The 24,140-nt window shown below is 62.9% G+C and overlaps 1 protein-coding gene across 6 annotated transcripts; it reads right to left on the bottom strand.

Annotated features, from left to right (window-relative positions):
• Positions 1 to 612: 612 nt before the first annotated feature.
• HCFC1 (host cell factor C1) lies at positions 613 to 24,034 on the bottom strand. 6 transcript variants are annotated; one of them, XM_040467478.1, is made up of 27 exons: positions 22,796 to 24,027; positions 16,848 to 16,996; positions 16,511 to 16,671; positions 15,694 to 15,902; positions 14,696 to 14,780; positions 14,086 to 14,192; positions 12,756 to 12,935; positions 12,593 to 12,651; positions 12,292 to 12,385; positions 11,851 to 12,011; positions 11,121 to 11,318; positions 10,586 to 10,810; positions 10,335 to 10,439; positions 9,610 to 9,829; positions 9,171 to 9,313; positions 8,885 to 9,023; positions 8,502 to 8,722; positions 6,368 to 7,853; positions 5,923 to 6,086; positions 4,848 to 5,292; positions 4,134 to 4,454; positions 3,898 to 4,016; positions 3,675 to 3,812; positions 3,117 to 3,302; positions 2,149 to 2,449; positions 1,529 to 1,592; positions 1,152 to 1,280 (listed from the first exon to the last, which is right to left on the bottom strand). In XM_040467478.1, the coding sequence occupies exons 1-27, from the start codon at positions 22,986 to 22,988 to the stop codon at positions 1,241 to 1,243; spliced, it is 5,913 nt and encodes a 1,970-aa protein (XP_040323412.1). In that variant the 5' UTR covers positions 22,989 to 24,027; the 3' UTR covers positions 1,152 to 1,240. The 6 variants fall into 6 exon arrangements, with proteins under 6 accessions (XP_040323413.1, XP_040323412.1, XP_040323409.1 ...); XM_040467475.1 differs by having other exon boundaries at positions 4,848 to 5,424; positions 12,292 to 12,651; positions 22,796 to 24,028; XM_040467476.1 differs by having other exon boundaries at positions 12,292 to 12,651.
• Positions 24,035 to 24,140: the final 106 nt, after the last annotated feature.

Below are 24,140 nucleotides of genomic sequence, written 5' to 3'. Positions count from 1 at the left end.
CCCAGGACCTGCTCCTCCTCCGGCAACTGTCAAGCTCAGTCCTACAAGTGTGGAGCAATCGCCCAAGGGGAGTGAGCTTCGAGCTTCGCCAGCTCCCTCCTCCCTTGTCCCAGAGGCCTGGGGACGGGCAAAGGGGCAAAGGGGCAGACGGCAGGGGCCAGCAAGAGGAAATCGGGCCAGGCGGCAAACATCACGCCTACAGGGGAGAGTCCACACCTCTCCTGCCCGGGCTGCCCCCAGCTTTTCTTCCAGAAAGATCCCTGCCAAGGCTTAGCCAAAGAGAAAAAAGTAAAAGTTAAAAAAAAAAAAAAAAAGGAAGAAAGAAAAGAAAAAGATACACGTTCTGTACACAACTAACAACAATGAAAAAGGGACAAAACCCCACACACTAAGGCTAAAATTACAATAAAAATGTTAACTTCAATTCCAACTTAAAAAAAAAAAATACAACAAATGCAGCAGTTGGTGGTGTGGCCCCTACCCCGACCCAGGGGCCAAAGCCGGGCTCGCTGGGGGCTGCCCTCCGCCCCGCCGGGAGTCAGGAGATTTGCACAGAACACTGCTCAGGCCACCACCAGGGGCCGGTTCTTCCCCCTTCCTTTCTCTTTCTTCTTGCGTTCTAGCTCTCTACCCAGGAAAGAAGAGGGAAGGGGAGAGGGTCGGAGTACAAAGGCCGCTGAGAAATCGCCAGGCTGACGGGGCTGGACAAAGCTCAAGCACGGGCCGCCAGGTGGCGGAGATGCAAAGGGAACAGGTAAAACGGAAGCAGATGGGACATGTGGTGCGCGGGCGCCCCTGGTCTTCTCGGGCCAGGGGAGGGGCTGGGGCCGGCTTCCTTCCGCTTCCTTGCCGCACCCCCTCCGCCCCGGGCCGTCCCCCCCCTCCCGAGAACCAAGGGGAAAAGCTGCAAGAGGCACGCTCTCCGTTCTGTCTTCTTTGTCCAAAGTCTCTGTGTAGCGCCCGTCGAGGGCCCCGGCGTGGCTGGGGTCGGGGGCTCACTGCCACCGGACGTGCTCGCTGCTCTTCCAGATCTGGGTTCTGCTCCCACCCGCGGCAATGATAAAATGTGCTTTCTTGAGATTATTTTAAAAACAGAAAGGGAGAGAGAATGAGTGGCGGCCAGTGGCTCCTGAGGGTGAAGTTTGAGCGCCGGGTGGGTGGGGTGGGTGGGCCCTGGCAGGTGGCGTTCCTGAAGCAGAGGGGGGGTCTGGCGAAGAATCCAGGAGCAGGGAGCTGCCTCTCACTGACCATCTGCCTTAGATTTCTTTGGAGCGGATTTCCTTGGAAGAAGAAAAGAAAGAGGAAAGACACTATCAGCAAGGGTCCCGGCAGTGCTGGGAAACCGCGGGAGGGACTCGAACCTCTGTGGTCGGGGCCTGGTAGGAGTTCATACCCAGTTAGCACTCTCCAATCCTTCTAGGGAAGAGAAGAGCCATACTATCGCCACTGCTCCTTCTTCCCAGTGGTTGAGCCCCCAGCCTTTCAACCCCCAGCCTTAGAAGGTTCCCGAAAGGGGCATTCTGCTTACATTTCCGGAGAGGACATGGGCCGCTTGCTGGCTGGCTTGGCGCCGGAGCTGTCTTTACTGGTTTCTGAAGGGAAAGACGGCACGGTAAGCAGCTCGGTGAGGCGGGCAGGCAGGACGGCTTCAGCCACATGGCAGCACACAGGCCGAGAGGGCAACCGTGGGGACAGCGTGGCCCCCGCCCGCAAGCTCCAGAGCCCGTCGGCCCGAGTCGGCAGCCGGCCACTCGGCCTGCGTGTGCCACCTCCCGCGGTCGCCCCCGGGCTCAGGCTCCGAGGCCCTCCCTGTCCTCCCGTCATCAGCCTCAGGGGAACTGGCACAAAACCTGACAGGGCATCCCGGGGCCTCCGCTCCCCCCCACCCCCCCGCCGCCTGGGCTCGGGCCTCACCCTGTGCCTCCTACTTCAAGTTCTCGCCGTCCCTATCTCGCCTCAAACAACCCTGGACTGCATTCCCCGAGCCCACAGAGGAGGCAAGGTGCCCCTCCCGCCGCCCTCCAACTCCTCCCTAGCACCCGAGGCCACCTCCCTTGAGTCTATAACAAAGCTCCAAAGTCCCGCTTGGGGCCAGGTCAGCCCACCCCACCCGAGGCTCGGCCAAGGAGCCTGACGGACGACACCCACCTTGCAGCCACCTGACTTGGGTGGCAGGGCCGTAGCCCTTCTCGTTGCGGGCGGCGATGCGGAAGATGATGGCGGGCTTGGTGGTGTAGTCAATGTGGGCGTTGGAGAGGCTGGACGACTGCACCAAGCAGGAGGGGCTGGGCCCGCAGTACACCCGCATGAAGGCCAGCTGGGCCGGGGCGGAGCTCTTGGGCTCGCCACCGGCCTGCGAGCTCTGGATGGCCAGGTACACCGAGTACTCGATGATCTTGCCGGACGTCACGGACGGCGGCTCCCAGGTGAGGTGAGCACCATCTGGACTCTAGAAGCAAGGGGGCAGAGGTCAAGCCATGCCTTCTTTGGCCTTTATACCTCGATCTCCGTCTGCCCGCCCAGGGACAGAGGAGCGAGAACGCGTCACAGCTTCCAGAACCCACTGCTCAGACTCCGCCCCTCTTCCTGACACAACGGACCCGTCTCACGGTAGACACAGCAAACGCGAGGAGCTGGGAGGACGTGGCCTCGCCTGCCCCAACCTGGAAGGCGGCCCGGCGTAACAACAAAATAAAACGAGCGGGGACTGAAGACACAGTCTTCATCCACCTGCTCTGCCACCTAACGTGTGACTTGGCACTTAGCCTCTCGGTGCCTCAGTTTCCTCATCAGGTCCCAGACCTCCGAACGAGCCACGGGGAACGCGGCACGTAACAGACCCACACCGAACACGAGCTGCCGTGTCAGGGAGCAGGAGGACGACGGGGAGCCGGAAGGAATCTGCCCCCGTCACTCCAGCAACCGGTGACAGCCAGGACCAGAAGCTGCACTCCATGACCGGCAGACAGTCCACGTCCTGGGGCCCCTGCTGAGTCACCCCCACGTGGCCCAGCACAGAAGGGAGCACCCCGTGTGTGGACTGAGGTTGGGCCCGCCCTGCCGCGGGCAGGCGGGGGGACGAGCTGGGGATAGGCCCGCCCCACGGCGAGACTCACTTTGCTGATTTTAATGGCACAGGGAGCCCCCGGGAAGCCGGGCAGACACGTCTTGAAAGCAGAGATCTCGCTGAAGGGCCCCCGGCCGCAGGCGTTGACCCCAGCGACACGGAACTTGTAGGCCGTGCCCGGCTGCAGCTCCTGTTTCTTCAGCTGGCTGTAGTCGGGGACGGCGCCCGAGTCATCCTGGCACAAGAGGCCGGGAGAGCAGGGAGAGAGAGAAGAGAGGCACGTAAACCCCGCTGCCGAGTCCGCAGTTCTGGGGTGGGGTTCTGGGGCCAGCAGAGCAGCGTCCTGTCCCGGGGAAGATGTGGACCCATGTGGGAGAGGGAGACGGGGAAAGGGCTGGCAGCGGCGGGAGGGGGCCGAGCCTGCGCTCCTCTGCTGCTTCGAGAGGCGCAGGAAAAGCGCGTGGAGAAGGCTCTACGCCTGGCTGTGCTCGGGGCCGGCCCCGAGACAGGCACCCCTGGGAAGCTTCCGAGGTTCCCACGAGCCTGGATACCTGCCTCACGGCCAGGATCCACCCCGCCAAGGGCATCGGCTCCCAGGAAAACTTACGTCGGACGGGACGGCATCGTCTGGTGGCAGGAAATAGTGTGTCACCATTACGTTGGTACCCTTAATGACGCCCACGTCGAACCACTGGTTCTCCTTCTTCACGGGGGCTTTGCTGGGCGGGGGCGGTAAGTCTGGCTTCTGGAAGAGGAGAAGGAGGACTCACACTCTCAGCCTCTGGGGTGCAAAGGCAACACCCCCCGAAGCTCCGTCGTACAAGACTCACCACGCCCAGGGACTCGATGCCATTGGCCACTTCGGTCAGGGTCGCCGCGGCCTGTAGTTTGGCAGGGCTGGCTACCACGACCGGCTGGGGGGCCACAAATGTGTTGGACGGAGCCAGGCCTGCGAGGAAAGAAGACGTCAGTGGGCACGGCCCCAGACACCCAGCTGCCACGGGTGGGGGGGGGGTGGGCTGCCCTCGGGCCACACCACACGCGTCGGCTGGCCGGCCCCGCTTACTCTCAGTGGCTGTGGAGGGCAGCAGGGCCACGGTGCTGGGGACGGCGGCGGCCAGTTCGTTGAGGCAGTTGCTCTCGATGGCCGGGTCGTTGAGGCTGTCAGCAGGCGCCAGGGCCTCGGTGGGCAGGTGGTGGTGCTGCTGGGCCTGTGCCTCCTGCAGCTGCTGCTGTTGCTGCACCAGAGCGGCCAGCTCCTGCTGCGTCAGCACGATGGGGATGGTGGTGGCCTGGCCCTCCTGGCCCTCGGCGGACAGGTGGCCCAGCTCGGCCTGCGTCACGGCCGCCGCCGCCTCAGACGTGTCCATGGGCTCCCCGGTGCCTGCTCCGGGGGGGCGGGAGGGGAGAGAGACGCTACTCAAGAGGAGCGCCGGCCAGGGCGATCTGTCGCCGGCCGCAGGCCTGCAGACCTTGTTTCCGGGCCCTCCCCAGCCCAAGGGACCCTGCCTAACTTTTTGGGTGCCGTGCCCGGCCCGGCCGAGCCGCCGCACTGGTCCCCCACCCCGCCGCCGTCACATCTGATTCAGGCCGCCTGCTGTGGACTGAGCCACTTCTCCTCAGGCCGCCCATCACTGCGGCCATCTGGCCAGAGCTGTCAGCAGGGAAGCTCCAGAACCCCGTGTCTTTGCTCCGCTCGAGGGCCCCATCTCCCCCTTGGGTCTCCCGTATGGCCTCGACAAAGACAGAGTGGCGAGCTGCCCCCCCACCCAGCACCTACCCATGACGGCCTGCTGCGCAGCCTGGAGCACCGCCTGGATGGCCAGGGCCTGGGCCTCCTCGGTGGCTGCAGCCTGGGCGGCTGCTTCAGCGGCAGCGGTGACCGCCAGCTCCTCGGGGGTGAGCCCCGTCACCATGAGGGTGGTGGTGCCTGCCTGGGCTTCGGCCATCAGCTCTTGAGGAAGCGACAGCTGGTCTACTTCAGACTGCGTAGGCGGGGGCGGCTGGACCACCACAGTGGCCACCACGGCGGAGCTGGCGGGCTCCTGGCCCGAAGACGGGTCCCCTGTACCGCTCAGATCCACGGCGGCTTGGAGCTCAGGGGTCTGGGAGGCTGACAGGACCTCGGCGGACTCCCCCATCAGGGGCGTGGAGGCGGGTTGCAGGAGCTGCCGTGGCGGAAGCTGCTGGCGGGGCCCTGGCGAGGCCTGGAGTTCCTCTGGGGGCTGCAGGATGTCAACAGCAGAGAAGGGCATGTCAGAAGTTTCTGTGTTGGCTATGGTCACTGTTATCGTGGCTGGGATGGGGACTTCGGTGGTCAGAGCCCCTGGGGTAGACTCAGTCACTGATGAGATCTTCTAGAAAGGGAGAGAAGCCCCCGTCAGCAGGGAGGAGGGAGCGGCCAGAAGCAGGCAGCCTTCATCCTTCCCTGTAGGCCTCGACTTTCATTCGCCGTGGGCCAGCAAAACCCCATTCAACGGGGAGGGGCAGCAGGTGACTGAGAGAGAGCGAATGCAGCATGAAGAGAGAGACCCTTGGGACCTGCTGGCTGATCTTCACCCATCCTCAGAGACGCTTCCCGGTCTAGCCAAAGGGGCACCCAGGTTCCCGCTGTGTCCCTCTTACAGGTTACTGCCAAATGACAAGCCACGGGAAACACGAAGGAAACAGAAGCGTCTGCAAGACGCTAGGCCTGGGTGCCCCAGGCGGCCTTTTTGTGGTCAGCAAGAGGGCCGAAGAACGGCAGCGTGCTCGGTGCAAGAGCGACACCTGGTGTCCAACTCGGGAATGGTACAGGCCACGGGTGCCGTGAGCAGCAGAGAGGAGGTACGAGGGGATCCTCCCGGGGCTCTTACCGGTACCGAGGGGCCCGGGACTGGGGTGGACTGTGTCACAGTGGTCACAGCCCTCGTCAGTGTGGAGGACACGGTTGTCGTAACGGCACTGGAGCTGGTGATGTTCACGCTGTCGCCCTGGGTGCTCTCCACGTCTCCCTGGTCACTGGCGGCTGGTGGGGGATCTGCAGAGGGGTGCAAGCAGAGAGAAGGGTGACAAGCACTAGGCCAGTAGGGGCCTGTGGGGGTGGGGAGGCAGGGCAGCAGGAGCCCGAGAGCCTCTACCTGGCTTTGCCCCCAGGGGACGCTGTCACCTGGAGAACTCTACCCTCTGCTGGGAAACCGAGCCCCAAGAAATCCAAGTACCGGCCTGTGGCTAAGGGGACCTCTCGGTTTCCACCTCCCTCAGCCCCTGAGCCCCGGGCTCGGGGAGACGACTAACGCCGGGCTGGCGGCCTTCGCTCACCTTGGTTTGAGCTCATGTTCGAGGTGACGGTGGTGGCCGTGTGTGTGGTGCCCGTCTCGTGCGTCTCACAAGGGGGGTTGGAGCACACCCTCTGCGTCGGGAAAGGAGCCAGCAACGAAGCAGCAGCCTGGGGGGTGATGGAGGGAGGCGCCGCCACCTCCAAGCCGGACTCCACGGGGAGCAAGGCGCCCACGCCGACCGACATGGTGGTACCGGTGGACGTGGTCTGGTGTGTCTCGCAGGGGCGGCCGGCGGGGGGCTGCTGCCCGCCCTCAGGCTGGCCCGCACCCCCGTTGGACGTGGCCGTGGTGGGCGTGTGGGTGGTGCCCGTCTCGTGGGTCTCGCAGGGCGGGTTGGAGCAGACCCGCTGGGCGCTGCCGGCATTCGAGGTAGTGGTGGTGTGGGTGGTGCCCGTGTCATGGGTCTCACACGGCGGGTCGGAGCAGACTTGGCTCGCAGTGGCCGAAGGGCACAGCAGCGCCTCCAGGGCCGTCACAGTCACGGCGCCACTGGCCGAGCTCTCGTACGCGGGTGTGGGGGTCCCCCGTGCCTCGCCGGGCTCTCCGGCACCCATGGCGGAGCGGACCGTGGTGGGGGTGTTGGTCGTGTGGGTGTGATGAGCCTCCGGCTGGCGCCCCATGGACGCCAGCTGACTCAAGCCGGCCACGGGGCCGCTGGGTCTGACCTGGCCACTCACGGCGGCCAGCTGCACGAAGGTGGCGCCGCGGCCGCCGGCCTCCACCGCCAGGGCCGGCCCAAGGAGCGGGCCGGCCGAGCATGGGGCCCCGGTGGCCAGCACAGTCACGGCGGTACCGGTCACGCCGGTCTGGTGGGTTTGGCACGAGGCCTTGACGGAGCCCTGGGCTCCCTCTGACACCCCGGCGGCCATGCCGACCCGGACCACGGCAGGAGCGGTGCCGGCCACGCAGGCACGGCGGAGGTCTCGCTGCTGGCCGGCGCCGATGCTCGACACGGCGGTGGTGGCGGTGCTGGTGGTGCCGGTCTCGTGGGTCTCACACGGCGGGTTGGAGCAGCCATGCTGCCCAGCCATGTTGGACGTGGCGGTGGTGGCCGTGTGGGTGGTGCCCGTCTCGTGGGTCTCGCACGGCGGGTTGGAGCAGACGCGAACCACGCTGCCGTTCTGCTGCCCCACCGTCGAGGCCACGAGAGAAGCGGCCGCCTCCTGTCTATCACAGACGAACTGCACTTGGGTGGGCTGCGGCTGCCCCCCGAGGTTAGCCACGACGGTGGTGGTGGCTGTGTTGGTGGTGCCCGTCTCGTGGGTCTCGCAGGGCGGGTTGGAGCAGACCAGCGTCACGGTGCCCGGCTGCACCTCACCCTGGCCTGAATCGGCGATGGTGACCGTGGCCGTGGGCTGTTCTGTGGTGGGCGAGGCCAGAATGGACACGGGGAGGTCATGCACGGGCTGGGCCTCGACTCCACTGGGCGCCGTGATGAGCGTCACCTGGGTAGGCTGGGAGACAGGCTGCGGGAGACGCCAGATGGGAAGTCAGCTCGGGAACTTCCCGTCTGCCCGTCCCTCCCACCATCCTGTAGCGCCACCCGTGCTGCCGGGACCACGTCGGCTCCTAAAGGGACAGCCTCCTTGGTCAATCCAGAACCCGCTTGCCCTCTGACCCCCAGACGCTGGCTCGCTCAGGGACCGGGGAAGAGACACGGTCCCCACCTCAAAGGCCACAGGCACTGGGGAGCGGCTGTGGGGTCAGGGAGGGAACCCCGCTAACCCAGCACCACACAAAGGCCAGCAACAGAGGCTTTGACGCTTCTACGGACTCAGCTGAAGACGGACGAAGGGAAGAAAAGTGCCATGTGCACGTGAAGGGGATCTGTCGCGTGCTCTAGATCGCGAGTCGAACAGCCCAGTGTTCAACCACTGGAAAGGCCTCGCGTCTGAGATCTCAATACGACGGACGGTTAGACAGTGACTGAGAATCACGTGGCGCGACAGGGACGCGGGCCCCGGGTACGACGCGGGGGAGGAAAAGAGGATGTGGCGCAGGGCCCCAAGACAAAGCCCAGAAGCCTTGAGCTGGGGCTCAGACGTGCCCGCCTGGGGTCACAGACGTGTGCCCCCCCCCACGCCCCTCAGCGCCGTGCTCTCCGGCCGCCCTACCTGCATGGTGATGGTGGGGGTGGTGAGCCCGCCGGCCGCCGTCAGCGTGGTCTGCGCAGCCGACACGGTGATGGCGGTGGGGTTGATCACTTGGCTTGAGAGGGTGGCGATGGTGCCCAACGTGGTGATGGGCGTGGCCAGGGAGGCGCTGGTACTGTGGCCCCCAGCTCCGGCAAGGCTGGTGGAGACGGTGCCTGTCACTGTGCCCAGGGTCGTGACGCCTAAGGGCAGGAAGGGGGCGGTAAGGCCGGTGGCCGCGCCTCCTCCCTTCCGGCAGCTCTCCTCCGGCACACCCCAAGGGAAGGGGGGGGCTGGGAGAGGGCACCGGCGCCCCCCCACCAGCCCTCCTGTGGGGAAGCGGGCCCAGCCTACAGGCTACACACCTGTGGTGCCCTTCACAACCAACGTGGTGACTGCTGGCTTGACGGCAGAGACGGTGACGGGGGTGACCAGGCGGACACCCCCCATGGGCACGGTGCGGAGGATGGTGCCCGGCTGTCCGGGGGCCCCCTTTAGCACCACCTGGAATGCCAGAGGAAATCGCCCCTGCGTCACTCTCAGCTTGCCTAGAGCCTGGGCTGCCCCCCTCCCAGGCCCCTCAGGACACGTGTGGCCTGCTGGGGTCCTGGCCTGGACACCGGGGTGAGGGGAGGGCCCGGCACGCCTCACCTGGGTCACTCCTTGCTGCCCGTGGCCAGTGGCGATTTTAGGGACAGCTGTGATGATTTTGGCAGGCGCTCCAGTTCCTGAAGTCATCACCTTGGTGGTGATAATGGTGATGGGGGACTTGATGCCCGGACTGCTGGTCACACCTGGACGGGAGAAGGGCGGCTTGGCCTCTGGAGCTCCTCTTCTCCGGCGCCCATTCCCCACTTCCCTCGGGCCCTCTTCCAAGCAGTCCCTCCCACTGCCCCTCACTGCAAACAGAGTGCCAGGTACAGCCGCAGCCCCGCCACCTCCCTATGAACGTGCGACAAGAGGCAAGGAGAGAGAGGAGAGAGAAAAAGCAGAACAAAAGCAAAAGCACGCCGCAGCCCAGCCCCCGTCCGCCCGTCTGGCGTCCGCCTCCTGGAGCGGCCCCTCGCCAGCGCACCGTGGAGGCCCCTACCTGTGGCGCCGGCCTGCGTGATGATGGCCGACATGGGGATGGTCTTGATGATGGTGGTCGTGCCCGGCTTGGTGGTGCTCGGGGACACGCTGCTGATGCCCAGGATGGTGGGCTTAGTCCCGGCCCCGCTGGCCTGCGTGGTAGTGATGATGGTGGTGGGCTTGCCGTCCGCGGAGGTTACCAGCTTCAGGATGGTCCCGGCCGGCAGGGGCCCTTTGGTCTGCGACAGAAAAACACGTGGAAGCCTACTCAACAACAACAACGTCGACGACGACGACGACGACAACGTCTAGATGCAAAGAGCGGCTCAGCCGACTAAGGGTCCGACTCTTGATCTCAGCTCAGGTCTTGACCTCAGGGTTGGGCGTTCAAGCCCAGCGCTGGGCTCTGTGCTCGTGTGCTGGGCACAAAGCTTACTTAAATTTCAGAAAAAAAGGCCAAACAAAAAGTACGTCTCGAAAAGGAAAACAGCCGGAGGAGAACAAGGTGAACGGACACCACCGACTACCACGATGCAAACTGTGGCAGAAAGTCTGCTCCGGCTACTCTCCACCGGTGGCCCGAGCGGCTTAGGGGATGTTCTGAAGACTGAGAGCGACCGCACCAAGCAGCAGGACTTTCTGCACCACACGTGCTCGAGGGATCTTCTCCAGGAGGGGACACAACTCCTTCCTGTGGCCCGGAGCCCCCTCGTGAGTGTCAGAGTCTGGGTCCCACAAGCTCACCTGGATGATCTGAGTCACCGGGCCCGTAGATGCCTGGCCTGTGACCGCTGAAGTCTGAACCGGTTTGGTCTGAACCACTGACATCACCTTGCCCAGGTTGGAAATCTGAAACAAAGGACGGAGCAAGGAGTGATCCGGAAACCAATTACGAGCACGGCTCGGGTCCGGCCTCTCCTGACCCGGGCCCAGGCCCGGGGTAGCGCCACAGGCCGGTCGCGGCCCCATGCAGCAGGGTGGCACCCGTCACTCACCAGAGCACTGCCTCCTGGGACAGAGATGGGGCTCTTCACCAGGGTGATGGTCTTGGTGACTCCACCCACCACCGTGGTCACCACCTGGGCTTGCTGGGCCACTGTCACAGTTCCCGACTTATGCACCGTGATGATGGGGCGGGTGGATGTGTTGGCAGCAGAGGAGACAGACGTCCCCACCTGGGCGGCCGCAGTCTTCAGCATCCGAGTGGCCGGGTTGCTCACCTTGAAGGGGTGGCGATGAGCCGTGAGTGGGGCAGGGCGGAGAGGCCCAGCTTCCGCCCAGAGGGGCCCGAAGCAGCTTGCCGGGCTTTGCCTTTCCCGCACCGACAGAGAGCGCGGCCAGCCTCAGGCTGCCACGTCCCGAAAAGTACCCACTCATTCCAGAGCCCGTGGCAAGCGGCAATTACGGGCCGGTGGCCCCACGGGGGCAGGTCCAAAGCCCGGAGGGAGTGACTGCTGTCTTAACACGGCGCTCAGAAGCCCCCGGCCCCGAGGCTGCCCTGGCTCAGAACCCGGCACAAGGAATGCTCACCATGACCGGCGAGGAGGCCACCTTTACAGTAGCCGGGAGGGTGGTGGTGCCTGGCGTCACAGCCACGGTTTTGACGATGGTCGTGCCTGCCGGGACACTCAGCACCGTGGGCGCTGACGAGGGCGGGATCTTCTGGGTGGCAGCAGCTGCAGCTGCCAGTGCGGCCATGCCGCTCATCTGCGGGCTGCTGCCAATCACCTGCGGTGGGCACAGGGGGCGTGAGCCCACACCCGGCACCAGGACCGAGGCTGCCTCGCCCCCTGCTCCAGACGCTTCAGCAGAACCCATCGAGAGGCCCGGCCCTGCCCGGAGAGCCTCCGTCCCGCCCGGCGTCCCTCCCAGCAGCACCTGTCAGCCCCACCTTGGCCCCTGCTGCTGACCGGGTGCAGTGGCCCAGCAACAGGATTTTGCCAGAAGCTCTAGATACTTTCTAAAGACCACAGAATTAGACACAGCTCTCTCCTCCTGGCCCTGGGTCAAACCCCAGGTGCCTAGGTCCTCCCTGCAGGCTTCCAAACAAGGAAGTTCACGTTTAAGATGCCCTTGTCTGAATCAGATTCAGACAGCGGGGAAGTCCTTCCGAGGCATCAACTTATTAACTCGTATTAACTGACTGAGGACAATTTGCCTCACCGGTACATTCCTGGCCCAGAAAAGCCCAGGCTGAACGGCACTAAGGCTGGGTGCCACCAACCACCAGGAAATCCCACCCCACCCACCAGCTCCTCACCGTGCCCTGGGCACTCTGCGTCGGCACAACCATTCGCACGCCTGCAGGAAGGGAGGTCACGGTGACGGGGGCTTTCCCAGCCTGGCTGGCAGGTCGCATGGTGACCAGCGGGGTTCCTGTCGTGGCCTGAGGACCGGTGACTTTGAGAACAGCGGGGACGCCTGGCGAGGGAAGGAGGTGGCCATCAGCAGAGGCCCGGGCCTCCGTCGCACCCGGTGCGAACGCGAACTGCTTCTGGGACCTGCTGGCGCTTCACATCTGGTCCTTCCAGACACCCTCAGCCACTGTCCCCGCAAGCGGGTCCGAGCTTTCTCCCGGCCCCAGCGCTCGGCCACAAGCCAGTGCTGCCGACGGCCAGGTGTGCTATCTTCAGCGGCCCTCTCGGGCACACGGCCTCCCAGAGAGTAGCCCCTACCCTCTGAAGTGCGAGGCCCCGCTCACCTTGAGTCCTGGCCGCCGTGGGCACGGAGATTGAGCTGCCGGGTACCGTCGGCAAGACCTGGATGGCGGTGGTGGTCGGGGGCGCGGCAGCAGCCTGGGGCAGGAGCGTGATGCCTACCTGGGTCAGCGGCTGCACGGCAGGTGCGGCTGCTGCCGGGGCGGGGCTCTTGGGAGGGTTGGCGGGCACAGACGGGACCGGATTGGGCGTGGGGGAGGCGGCAGTAGCGGCCGTGGCGGGAATGTCATATTTCTGGAGCTGCAGAAGGTAACTGTCGGCTGTCGCCACGGCCCCCCAGCTCACCTCCAGGGAATTGGTGTTGGCTCGTACCAGCTGTACCCGGGCCGGGGGTGGTGGCTTTTCTGCAAGAGGGCACGGCCGGTGAGAAGGGGTCGCGCCGGGAGGCCCCGCGCTGTGGCTCCGCTGCGCTGCAGCAGGCCCGCAGGCCCCCGTGCAGCTGCCTCACCTGTCTCCAGGTACCACAGGTCCTTGCAGCAGACCTGGTTGTTCCAGGCCTTTCGGTAGCCGTCGCGCCCACTCCAAATGTACAGGCGGGTGTTGATGGCTACGGCACAGTGGCCGGCTCGGGCCCGGGGAATATTGTCCTCCAGCGTGTCCATCAGGATGGTCTCCCAGGCCATGGTATCTGGGGACGGTGGGGTTGGAGGTCAGTGAGGACGGCAAGCGAACCCACAACCCCCAGTGGCCCTCTGGCCTTTCGCTGTCAGGGATGGGGAATCCAAACCAGGAAGTCATTAAAGAGTACTAAATTAAAAACAAACAAACGAACGAACGAAAGATAACTCGGTACGGCAAAAAGACCGTAAAAGATGTAATTATAAACCACAAACTGGGGAAACTATTTGAAACGCACAGCCAGAGGTCTCACTTCTCGCACATCAAACAACACAAGAGCCTATGTAGAAAAGAGACGGGCAAAGAGGAACGCAAGTTACGGAAAAGGCGACAGGAGGATCTGGGGAAAATACATACCCTCGCTCAAAATAAGCGAAATGCAAACTTAAACCATAAGGTGCCTGGCAATTTGATTCCCGTGCCTGTGGTAGCCGGGGTTCAAGGTGAGCCAGGGGTGCTGGGGGGCCGGCCCGTGGGGAGAGTCAATCACCTATTGAACTTGGCGAAGAGCTGTTTGACGGTCGCCACGCCGGCACTGCCGGGGGCATTTACGCGGGCACAGCCTCTGTGCAGGATGGCTTGGCGACATCCTTCGACAGTGATCCTACCTCTAGGCTTTTACCCTTCAAATACACTTGCACGGAGGTGAGGACAGTGCAAGGATACTCACGGAGTAGCGTCTGTGCAAGTTTCAACACCTCGATAGCAATTCAAAAGAATGAGGCCGCTCGCCGTGCGGGGATGGGACGGGACGGTCTCCGAGACAGAGTAAAGCGAAAAGCCAGGCGTGGCGCGGCGCCGAGAGCAGGCTGCCGTCGTGTTTGTTTATAAAGGAACCTACAGACGACGCTTGGACATGTAGAAAAGTCCCTGCAGTGGGAGGAGAAGCCACCAGCGCGGCTGCCTCTGCAGGATAGGAGGCGGGAGGGAGGCTGCGCACGGTTAAGCGTCCGTGCTTTCGACGGCGGGCCACGTGTAGGAAAAGAGCCTACTCAAAAATGAAAGCAGGGAGCGCCCTCAGAGTGCTCGCACCAGTGGCTGCCTCTCGTGGACTCGAGGGGCACGGGCCTTAGAAGCACACCCCACACAGCTCTCGGGACCGAGGAGGGCCAGCCTCCCGCAGCCCTCCGCAGGCTACTCCGAGCCCGAGGAGGCCATACCCAGGTTGAGACAAGCCAGTGTGTTGGTACACTTCCACTCCTTCTCGTGTGTGGCCACTTTGACGTCATCCATGACGAGAGGCACCCAGCCACCAAACACGTACATTCTGGGACGAAGGAGGGAAGAGTAGGAGAGGGTTGTAGAGGAGGTGCCGAGCTAGAGGCCACCTCTTCCATCCAGAAAGTTCTAAACACGCTTGGTCCTCCAGCTCTCCCCGGGAGAGGCCCCCAGGGCGCATGAAAGCTCTCGATGCCACCCTGTCCTTCTTGGTGGCTCAGCCCTCACAAGACCTGCGTCACCTCCACCACGTGGAGCCGTTACTCGAGCTCATCTAAAGCTCACCTCAGTCCCCATCATTCTCATATTCGCTTTGGGACCGTGGCATTGACAAAGACACCCGGCTGCTCGTGGAGAGTATCTAGGACAGTCTGCGCCCCTCTACCCCGAGTCTGTCTCGGTCTCCCAGGGCCGTAATGTAAAGACAGGGCTGCGGAAGGCCAGCCTAGCCGGAAAGGGGCCTCGGCAGGCCTTAGGAATTGCAGGAACAAAACCGAGAGCCCCGTGGGGGTGGGGCGGGCCGGGAAGACAAGAGCCGTGGCTGCTACTCACTTGTTTCCTATGGTCGTGGCTGAGTGAAGACTCCGGGGAAGAGGCGCCACCCCGCTGAGACTGGGCTTGTTCCACGTCAGAGTCTCTGTGCAGAGCAAGGGAGGGAGGAGGGTCACCTACGCCATGCCAGACACGGGCCCTCCGACCCAGAGGACGCTGCCCAGAAGCAGGGAAGGCTCTGGAAGGTGGGTGCCTGCGTGCAGTGTAAGAATTCCGGGCCTGCGCTCCCTCCAGCCCACGACAGGCCCTCTGGCCGGCAGATGCCAGCATTTCCCAAGCCGCGTTCACCATCCTGGCGGCTGCGCCCCTCCCATGCTTCCTGAGCACCTGCTAGGAGGCAGCTGCGTCCCTCGGGGCTGGGGCGCGTCCCCCACAGGCCCTGCACTCCACGCCCCACCCTCCGCTAGCGCACCGGCCCCCACCCCACCGGCCACCGGCCAGGCGCCAGGAATCTCACTCGCAATCAACGGTTTCCTCTGAGTGCCGGTGCTGACCTACCGGACAGGTGCCGCCGGCCAGCTTCTCCCTCAGCCTGCCTTCAGGTCGAACACCCAAGCTGCTTCCTACCACTCCTCACACCCACCCTGCTTACCCGCCCAAGGAGCCCCTCGAGGTCTTATGGTCTCTCAACATCCCACCTGACCGTGACACACCAGGGCATGCCACTCCTGTTAGAGTCTACCACGGACGAACGCTACCTCGTCTAGATAATTCCATCCTAGGAAGATCTTCGCTTCTCTCCCCTTATCCTCCTGTAGGACGGCAGACCAACTCAGCCAACCGAGCCTCGCTCTTTCTTAAGAGCAGTGCCACAAGCTCGGGGCAAAGGTGACTGACGCACACGGCGGCCCCCCGCCCCCTGGCCAAGAGGATGAGGGGCAGAGCAGCACACTCGCTCCCTGGGCCGTCAGCCCCGTCTCACCACCCTACGCCGGTGGCCCAGCCCAGTCTGCTAACTTTGCTCCGAGGCTCCCGGAACAGCCGTAGCCATGTCTTACCGATATCCAAGGTCCAAAGGTCCCCCAGCCTGCAGCCGCTCATCCCTCCATAGATCACCAGCTTGGACTTCTTGTTGTCTTTCTCAGTATAGACCACAGCAGTGTGGGACTCCCGGGGTGGAGGCAGAACGCCGTAAGTGATGGGGATGTCCCAGGCCACCACTCCGGAGCCCGGCCGCAATTCCAGGATGTATAAGTCATTCAGGTACCTGGAGAAGAAAGGTCAGTTCTGGCAAGCGCTGACTCCACGCACCAGAGGCCTCGGCAGCTTCTAGGGGTGAACAGCAGACTCCCTGGGAGACAGAGGGGGCCAAATCTACGTTGAACTCCAAGTTCCTCTACCCTCAGGCCGGAGGAGGGGCTGCCAGAAGCTCCCAAGGATAAGTGTGAGTCCGAGGAGAGCGGCAGGCTGCCTCGCACACAAAGCCGGGCACTGTACGTGGGCCCCCGGGGGAAGAGGGGTGCTGGCTTGGGACTACCTTCAGACTTCACGAAGGCACTCAGCCACCAGCCTTGGAAAATACCACCACTAAGTCTGCAGGTAGCAAGGGCTAGGAAGGAGAGCGCCAGCCCCAAGGTGGCCCGAGGAGCAGAGACCGGCCCAAGGCAAGGTGGGTTGCTGACCCCCCGGGCCCAGCCCTCCTGCCATGCCACCTCCTCCTGGTTAGAGACCTCGGAGCCAGAAACTCCTTCAAGGGCATCTAGCGTCACCCTCTCACATCCCAGAAGGAAGGAACCCGGCACGGTGCCATGGGCTGGCATGTGGCGAAGCACACCCACCCTCATGGGCTTGCACACGGAGAGGGCGAGGCCTCACCTCGGAATGTTGTTCTTGGGGTCCTCGCTATCGTTGGCCAGACCCCCAAACAGGTAGCACTTGTTGCCCACGAGGGAGAAGCTGTGCCCGAGCCGAGGACACGGAGGGGGTCCATTTTTGGGCGTCTTTGCTTTGAGTCTCTTCCATTCCCACCGGCTTGCCTGCAAAATCAAGACTCAGGGATTTAATCAGGAACGAGCTGGCCACCATCGGGGCCTGGGCCATTTGTTGTGGAGGGAGGACCTGGTAGGGGTGAGGGAGGCACGGGACCTGGGAGGCCTCCTGGGCAGCCTCCCCACCGCCACCCCCACACGGGGAGCACGCTGGGGGCCGTTACCTGGAGCTCGTAGAGGTCATTGCTGTATTTCCCATACTCCACCATCCCACCAAACACCAGCAGGCGAGTGCCGTCACACACGAAGCCATACGCGGCACACCCAGGGGGGATGTCCCCTCTCACGGCTGGGATGAACCACTGGTTAGTCGCTGGGGGAACAAAAGGAAGCGGAAGAAGTCAGAATACCTTGGGGATCCTAAGAACCAGAGCCCCCACTCCTCCCACTCCCCAAATCCAGCAGCCCACGAAACGTGGCCTGACAAAGGAGGAGCCAAGACAGCGCCTCCTTGTCCCAGGGTGTGGGGCCTTCTCATTTCAGTATCCAGTCCCAGCACCCCATCCGAGCCATCTTTTAAGTCCCTTGCCTCAGAAGCCACCTTGCGACAGCCTGCAACCACCTGGCTTCTCATCAAGGTCGTCTTAATAAGCGGGAAGTCACTAATTCATTAGCTTCTGGGAACGTGGGCCCTGACTTCCTTCCCCAACTGCTCAGTGGATCATTGGAAAGAAAGGTCTAACACCCAAGATACCCTCTCGGTGGCCCCATGCACCTCTTCCTGGGGGCACGGGGGCCACACCTCCAAGTGGTTCACAGAGTGACCGTGACCAGCCAGTGCCCTCCCTCCCTGCAGGTGCCAGTGGCAGGAGGCGAGCAGGTGAGGGTGGCCAATCAAGGAAGTCCAGTCCGCTGGCTGAGGAGAGCCAGGGAGGGGGGCAAGACTCCATCTCGGCTGGCGTTTCCTAGGTGATGTTCCACACCACCCCTCCCCTCATGCCACACCCACACCAATCTAGAACATTCTTGAAATCCAGAAGCGGTGGCAGTAGCATCAGCTTCTGAGGCAGCCTCCACAGCCTCTGCTGGCTGCAGAAGCGTCCCCCGAATCCATCCCCTGTAACCGGGGCTGGGGTGGGGAGACCACCAGAACCATCCAGCACCCCGCTCCTCCCCTCACTTAAGGCTTGTGTCCTATGTTCAGCTCCCCAGACACTTGCCAAGCCAGGGCCTCCCAGAAGAGTCACGGGGCACACATCCTCCTCTTTTCGAGGGGTCCTTCTCATTACACATTATTTAAAGGACTCTCCCTAAACGGCACGCCATACTCTCTCCAAAAACCTCAAACCGGGCGCCAGATGCAAATCTGATTCGGTGCCCCTAAACCGGTATTGGTCAAACGTCAGTGACTTGAGACGGAGGCACCGGAGCGTGAAAGGGGCAGCCCTGGAGTCCAAATGAGGGTCAGGATAGTCCCACAGGGAGGGCCTCGGGGGGGCCCCGGCTGCTCGACTGCTTCTCAGCCTCTGCACAGGCACGTACTTGGTTATGCATACTTGGTTATGCATACGTCCTTCCTGCGTACTAGGTAACAAGTCCTTTGTTGTCACCCTGGGGCCTCATGTGCACATTGGCCCAAAGGCCTGTCCTCATCTAAAAGCACACCAGTAACCCCCAGGACAGTTACAGCCTTTCCTGAGGTGAAAGCGTTCCTGTTGCTCCCCACTCCCCACCTCTCCAGCTTTGCTTTGGAACAGGCTGTTGACCCCCTCCCCCCCTCAACGGTTCGGTGGGGTCACTGGGACTCCAGCACGCCCAGCACCACTGTCCCCCTCTGCCGTCGTCCTGGTGCAGGTGCGAGGCTGCACTGCCTGCTGCACACGCGTGCGCCCAGACCCCAGGTCCCGGCTCCCTCCCTCACTGTCATTCCTGTGGCAAAAACAAACCAAGAAAAGCAGCAGCTTTCTGTGCCGAGGCAAACCACCCATGCACAAATTGGAAGAGACGGAGTTTCATCCAACTTATCAGGATAAAAAGCTGAAAGAAACCTGGGAGACTGCCTAGGCCAAGCTCCCTCAATTGATAAAGGAACGGAACCCAAGAGAGGAAGTGACTTACCTGAGGTTATAGAGCAAAACGGACAGACACAGGCAAGAACCTTGTCACCAGCTTAAAACCGACCGCTAGGTGCCCACCGTACAGGGAGGAATCGGCTATCCTCGCCCACCTGAGCGCCCTCTGGGCTGCTGCACGCAGCTACGGGGCCACCATGGGGCCAGCGGTCAGGCCTGGGACAAAGCTACACGGGAAACAGGACCGACCCGCCGCTTTCCTATCCCGCTCTCATCGCTGATGCGGCCGGCCAGGCTGGAAGTGACCTGTGACACCCCTCATTTAAGAGGCGCTGGTCTTGTTCTAGAACACGGGGCAGGGGCCCTACACCGCCATCAAGGGCGGTCTGTCAGGCACTTGGTGGCATGAAGCCACAGCCCCAGTGCTGCCCTCCAGATGGCACGGCCGCTGCCTCAAACACACCGGCTGCTCTCAGGTACCCCTTAATCACGTTATCTGTAGCTCATCCAGCGGGTGACCCCGCCTCCGGTCCCTTGTTCTCCATTCGTTCCAGCTGGTCAATGCTCGCAGCTGGGGGCGTGGTCTGAGGAGAGGAGGCCACCTGCACACAGGACCCTCCGTGGGCTGGTCAGAAACCTGACTCCACCTTGTCTCTCCTCAGCAAGCTTGACACCCGCAGTTTCCGTGTTTCATCAGCCGCTCCCACCCCTTTCCACACTTGCCAAACCCACTTGTAGTTGCTCCCATCAACCTCTATGCACCCTCCCCTAGAGACCCTCACCCGCACAGTTGGGTAGACCGACCGACCGGTAGCCCTTCTGTTCGCTCGGTCATAACACGGCACTTCCTGTGTGGCAGACGCAACACCAAGTGTGGGGAGGCACGGAGTAGACCGCTCCCATCCTCAAGCTTCCAATGTAGTAGGAAGGCTGCCACGCCCTCCCCATGATGGGAAAAGCAGCCCGGGGGGGGGGGGAGGGGGGGGAGGCTGCACCAAGGTCAAGTCTGGGGAGCACAGAACAGGGCAATTTGGCAGAGGGGGCTTCTCAGAAAAGGTGACTTTGGAGCCAGGCCTTGAAGGGTGAACAGGATTTCCTGACAAATGAAACTAACAGGGCCAATCAGGAAGTGACTGCAAAAGCCAAGTGAGAAGAGGGGAGGTCTCATAATGGAGGGGGAACGGATCTGAGACAAGCTCAACTTAGTGACCAATGAGCTACGGGGACAGAGGAGCAGCAAGGTGTTTCCAAGGAGGTGGCCTGTGCCTGTTAACTGAAGAAGAGAGCCCAAGTATGTCCAGGAAGAGCTGGACTCCAGGCACTCCCGCGTGACCCTACCACCGGCTGGCAGGGTGACCCCTAGACCTGTCACTTCCCCTCTCAGACCCCAATTTCCTCATGTGCAAAAACAAGGAAGTTCCGCTAGATGCTTTGCAAAGCTCCTTCCAGCTGTTAACAGTCACTGGACATTAAAGACCCATGGACGCAGACCAGCCTTGGGCAGCTGATGTGGTGACCGGTCACAGTCTTCCCTCGGTACCAGGTCCTCCATAATCCGCTTTGCTACCCTGAAATGCAACTCCCCAAGGCCAAGGACAGTAGCTACCCTAAGAACTCCCAAAGGCCAATCAAGTATCTCACAGCCGCCGTGGTAACCGCCGCTGAAGAGGAAGGACACACTTTCTCACACACACCTGCTGGCCCCCCAGCTCGTCACCCCCAGACCACCGAGCTAACCAAGACGGCAAAATGCTCACAAGTGCCCCAAACGCGCCCCCTGGAGCCACCGAGCTCAACAACAAGGAATGGGTCTCCCGTCCCGCAGAAGGAAGAGGGCGAGAGAAGAAGGAAGAGGCGCAAGGATCTGCCCTGCCCTGACTTAAACCGAAACGACGGCAAGCGGAAAGGCAGCCAGGCAGCCGTGCCGCCACTGGCGGCAGGAGGGCAACACCAAGCCCCATCTGTCCCGAAGGGAGCGCAAGAACCCTGCAGCTACCAGAAGCGCGGACACACAGCGAAAGCCGGCCAAGTTCCTGCGCCCTTCAGATAATGGGCAACACTTGGTGAGGACCCGGGAGTTGGGTCTGCTGGTGACTCTCCTGAGAAATCGCCTAAGGAGTTGGTAAGGGCAGTTTCCAAACTGCTAACTGGAGGAATCCGGGGCTGCGGACCTTCGGAAGGCGGACTACCCTCTACTACACGACCCACGCTTGCAGATGGGGAATGAATTAATGCCAAAGTGGCCCGATTCATTTTCATAAACTAATGAATATGCAGAAGCCCCTGGAAGCAGTGGACTTCAGAGCTGATGGTAATTAGGCCCCTGTCCTACTTTCTAAAATTGTATTTCCCTGTTAAGGAGCCTGCTCCGGGCCTTGTGAGAATAAAGACAGTCCAAGGAGTTTAGAAGGTTCTGCTCAGGGCAACGGCCTCTCTAAAAACAGCCCTGCCCCTCAGCCTCACCTTCCCCGGCTGACTGCGGCCACAGCAGCTGTCTACGCCTGCAGGGAGCACCGCCAACCAGCCCGGCCTCGCTGGAGGCAACAGGTGCCAAGAGCCGGAATGCAAAGGGTCGCCATCGACCCACCAGCCTTTGAAAGTCAACTCGGTAGGGGCAGCCAGCTACAAGGTGCGGAGAAAACTGCACTCTGCCTCAAGGGAGGGGGAGGGGAGCACCCAGCCCGCACTGCTCTAACCACTTTCTCCCTTGGGCGCCAACTCCCAACCCCAGAGCACCCTCACAGGTGGGAGGTGGGGCCCAGACTCAAGGAGCTGGTATTGCCAGAGCCCTGGGAAAGGAGAGACCTGGAGAAATGGAGTCTGCTAGATGTGATGCCTGGGGGCAGAGCTAGAAAACAGCTCTCAGCCACCACCGACCCCAACGCATCCCCCCCCACCCCCCCACAGAGGAGAACTTCCTGAAAGACCACTGACAGGCATGTGGGTGTGCAGGGCGCGCAGTGAGACTGCTCTCCCCCCTCCCGGGGGGGGGGTGTCTTAGGCTCTCTCCCGCTCTCCCCCCCAGAACACAGCGCACACAGGCCCGCTGGCCTCAGGGAGAGTGCCCAGCCCCTCCTCCTGAGCAAGGCGAGGCGCCGTGAGCCAACGTCCCTTCCACAGGCAACGGCTCCGTGTGCAAACCAGGCCAAGGGGCCGCCACGGGCAAGAGGCTGCAGGAGGCTGCGGCCCAGTCCGAGACCAGGCAAGGACGCCAGGCAAGGGGCGCGCACCGCAGCTTTGTGTGTCCCGAGGAATCCCGTTCCTCCCAATTAACAGCGCCCTGGGATTGGGGGAGATATGAACGGGGGCACGGCCACCTCGGCCTCACAGAAAGAGGAGAGGTAAGGGTCCACCTAGCCCACCATGGGGTCACTGGAATTCACCTCCTACACCGGAGGGCCCCCGATCCAAAAAAGAAGCAATTTGGAGCAAACACCGCAGAACTAAATGGCAAAAGGGGGAGCAGCAGCAACGCCGGCCTATCTGTGGGTGCACAAACCCTGAGACGGTCACCCAGCGGGGCACACAACCTCCCAGGTCGGAATCAGGGGCTCAACTCTGCCCCTAATCCATCATCTAGAAGCTGTCATTTCTCCCGAAAAAGCATCAAAGAGGAAGAAGAGCTGAGCAGGCGCAGGAGGGAAGAAGGGGGTGGGACTTTGCCTGCGCCAAAGGGACGCATTCGCCAGCCCGCCCGCCCGGCGGGGTAACGGTGTCTGTCTCGAGTCAACGCCGGCGACGCCCCCGCCCCCTCACCAACCGGACTGGATTTCTGTCGGATAATGAAAAGCACCCCTCAAACGCGGGGGGGGGGGGGGGGGGGGCAGAGGAAGAACGGGGAGAGAGCAGGAAAAGGCACAGAAGCCGGGCCGACCAAAGGGTCTCGGAAGAGAGAGAGCAGATCAGTGCGGAGGGAGAGGGAGGAACGGGAGGGAGAGGAGGCAGGAGGGAAGGGGAAGAGAAAGGAGGGGAGGGAGGGCGGAGAGGAGGGAGGGGAGGAGGGAAAGAGGGGGAGGAGGGGAGGGAGGGAAGACGAGGGAGAGGGAGGAGATGGAGGGAGGGAGGGAAAGATCCCAGGACCCAGCGGGCTTTGCACTCACCCGTGTTGTACACGTGCAGTTCGTCCACTATCCCCTCGTTGCCGCCGCCAAACACCACGATGAGTTCCTTGATGGCCACGGCTCGGTGGCCGTGGCGGGGCCGGGGCACCGGACCCGACCAGCCCACCACTCGCTTCCAGCGGGGCTGCAGGAGCACCGCTGGAGAGTTGGCGGGCGACACGGCCGAAGCCATAGTTACGGGAAAGGCCGCGGTGGGGGAAAAGTCACCAAGCGGGAAGGGAGCCCCCCAATTCCTCTCACACACACCCCCTTTCGTCTAAGGTAGCTCTCACGGAGAAGCGGTTCCTCACACAGCGGTGGACGGTTCCATGGAGGCCGCCATCTTAACTACCCTCCTTCCCTTCGGCTCTTCCCCTTCTTCTAGCTCACCCCGTCTCTTCAAGAGCCTCCCGAAACTTTCGAGCGCCTAGCCCCGAGAAGCCGGAGGCCGCCGAGTCCCGCCGCCCTGACAACTCGCTCGGGCGCTCCCGCTTACAAGCTCGGGCGGGAGGCCCTGGGAGCCGCCATCTTGAGCCGTCCCTCTCTCCTCCCTTCCTCAGTCGTAGCCCTCCCCCGCCGGAAATGGCGGAGCCCCGGCCCGGTTCCCACACCCCCCAAGTCCCCTGCACTGGCCGGCTTCCGGGGCGGGTGGAAAGGAGCCACAAGCGCCGCGGTTGTCCCAGCCCCGCCGGCGCTCACACCACAATTGTGGGAGCCGCCATCTTGAGACCGTCCCGCTTCCCCGCCCAGCGCTTAGTGCAGCCGCCGCTCCCGAAACAGCCTCGACACTCGTGAAGGACAAAGGCGCGCCGGAGGCCAGGAGGCTGGTCGGAGACTCGCGCCGTACAGCTTGTGAGGTCTCGAACCTCTCCCCTGAGTCCTCCTCTGCTGCTCAGGCTGCGCCTGCCGCCCTGGGAGCCGCCATCTTGAGACTAACTCCCCCTTCCCCCCTATTCTCTTCCTCCTGGGTCAGTTCTTCCACTGCAAACCAAACGCAAGGCAGCGTCCGATCCTCGCTTCCCTCTTTATGACTCCTTCCCACAGGAGCCGCTCCAAAGAGCCAGAGTTAGGCCCCGGAGTGGCAACTGTACGGCAGGAGGAGCGGTAACGGCAGGGCGCTCATGCCTCCTCCCTGGGAGCCGCCATCTTGTGTGAAGAAGTAACAACTAAACATGGCGGCAACGGCGGTCGGGCGAGGGGGCGGAGTCGGGCTACGTCACTGTTTCCCCACCCCCCGCCCTCGCACGGCTTCTCAGAGCCAAGGCCTCTTAAAGGACCCCCGTGCTGCCCCGGGGCGAGGGCCCAGGTCCACCGCGCGCCTAGCTAGGGCTCAGGCCGCTCTCGG

The sequence above is a fragment of the Herpailurus yagouaroundi genome, unplaced genomic scaffold (genome assembly GCF_014898765.1).
Source record: "Herpailurus yagouaroundi ecotype Mexico unplaced genomic scaffold, PumYag 67493, whole genome shotgun sequence".
NCBI lineage: Eukaryota > Metazoa > Chordata > Mammalia > Carnivora > Felidae > Herpailurus > Herpailurus yagouaroundi.
The sequence above is the reverse complement of the archived record's forward strand: the minus strand, read 5'-3'. Positions and strand labels throughout refer to the sequence as shown.

What these genes read in the sequence shown, in the direction of transcription:
- HCFC1 (XM_040467475.1), bottom strand. Translation starts at nt 22,988, where the DNA reads ATGGCTTCGGCCGTGTCGCCCGCCAACTCTCCAGCGGTGCTCCTGCAG. An exon ending in ACTGGCTTGTCTCAACCTGG is followed by an intron (nt 12,936 to 14,085) that starts GTATGGCCTCCT and finishes CACCGTCCCCAG; the next exon opens with ATACCATGGCCTGGGAGACC. An exon ending in GAACATGAGCTCAAACCAAG is followed by an intron (nt 6,087 to 6,367) that starts GTGAGCGAAGGC and finishes ACCCCTCTGCAG; the next exon opens with ATCCCCCACCAGCCGCCAGT.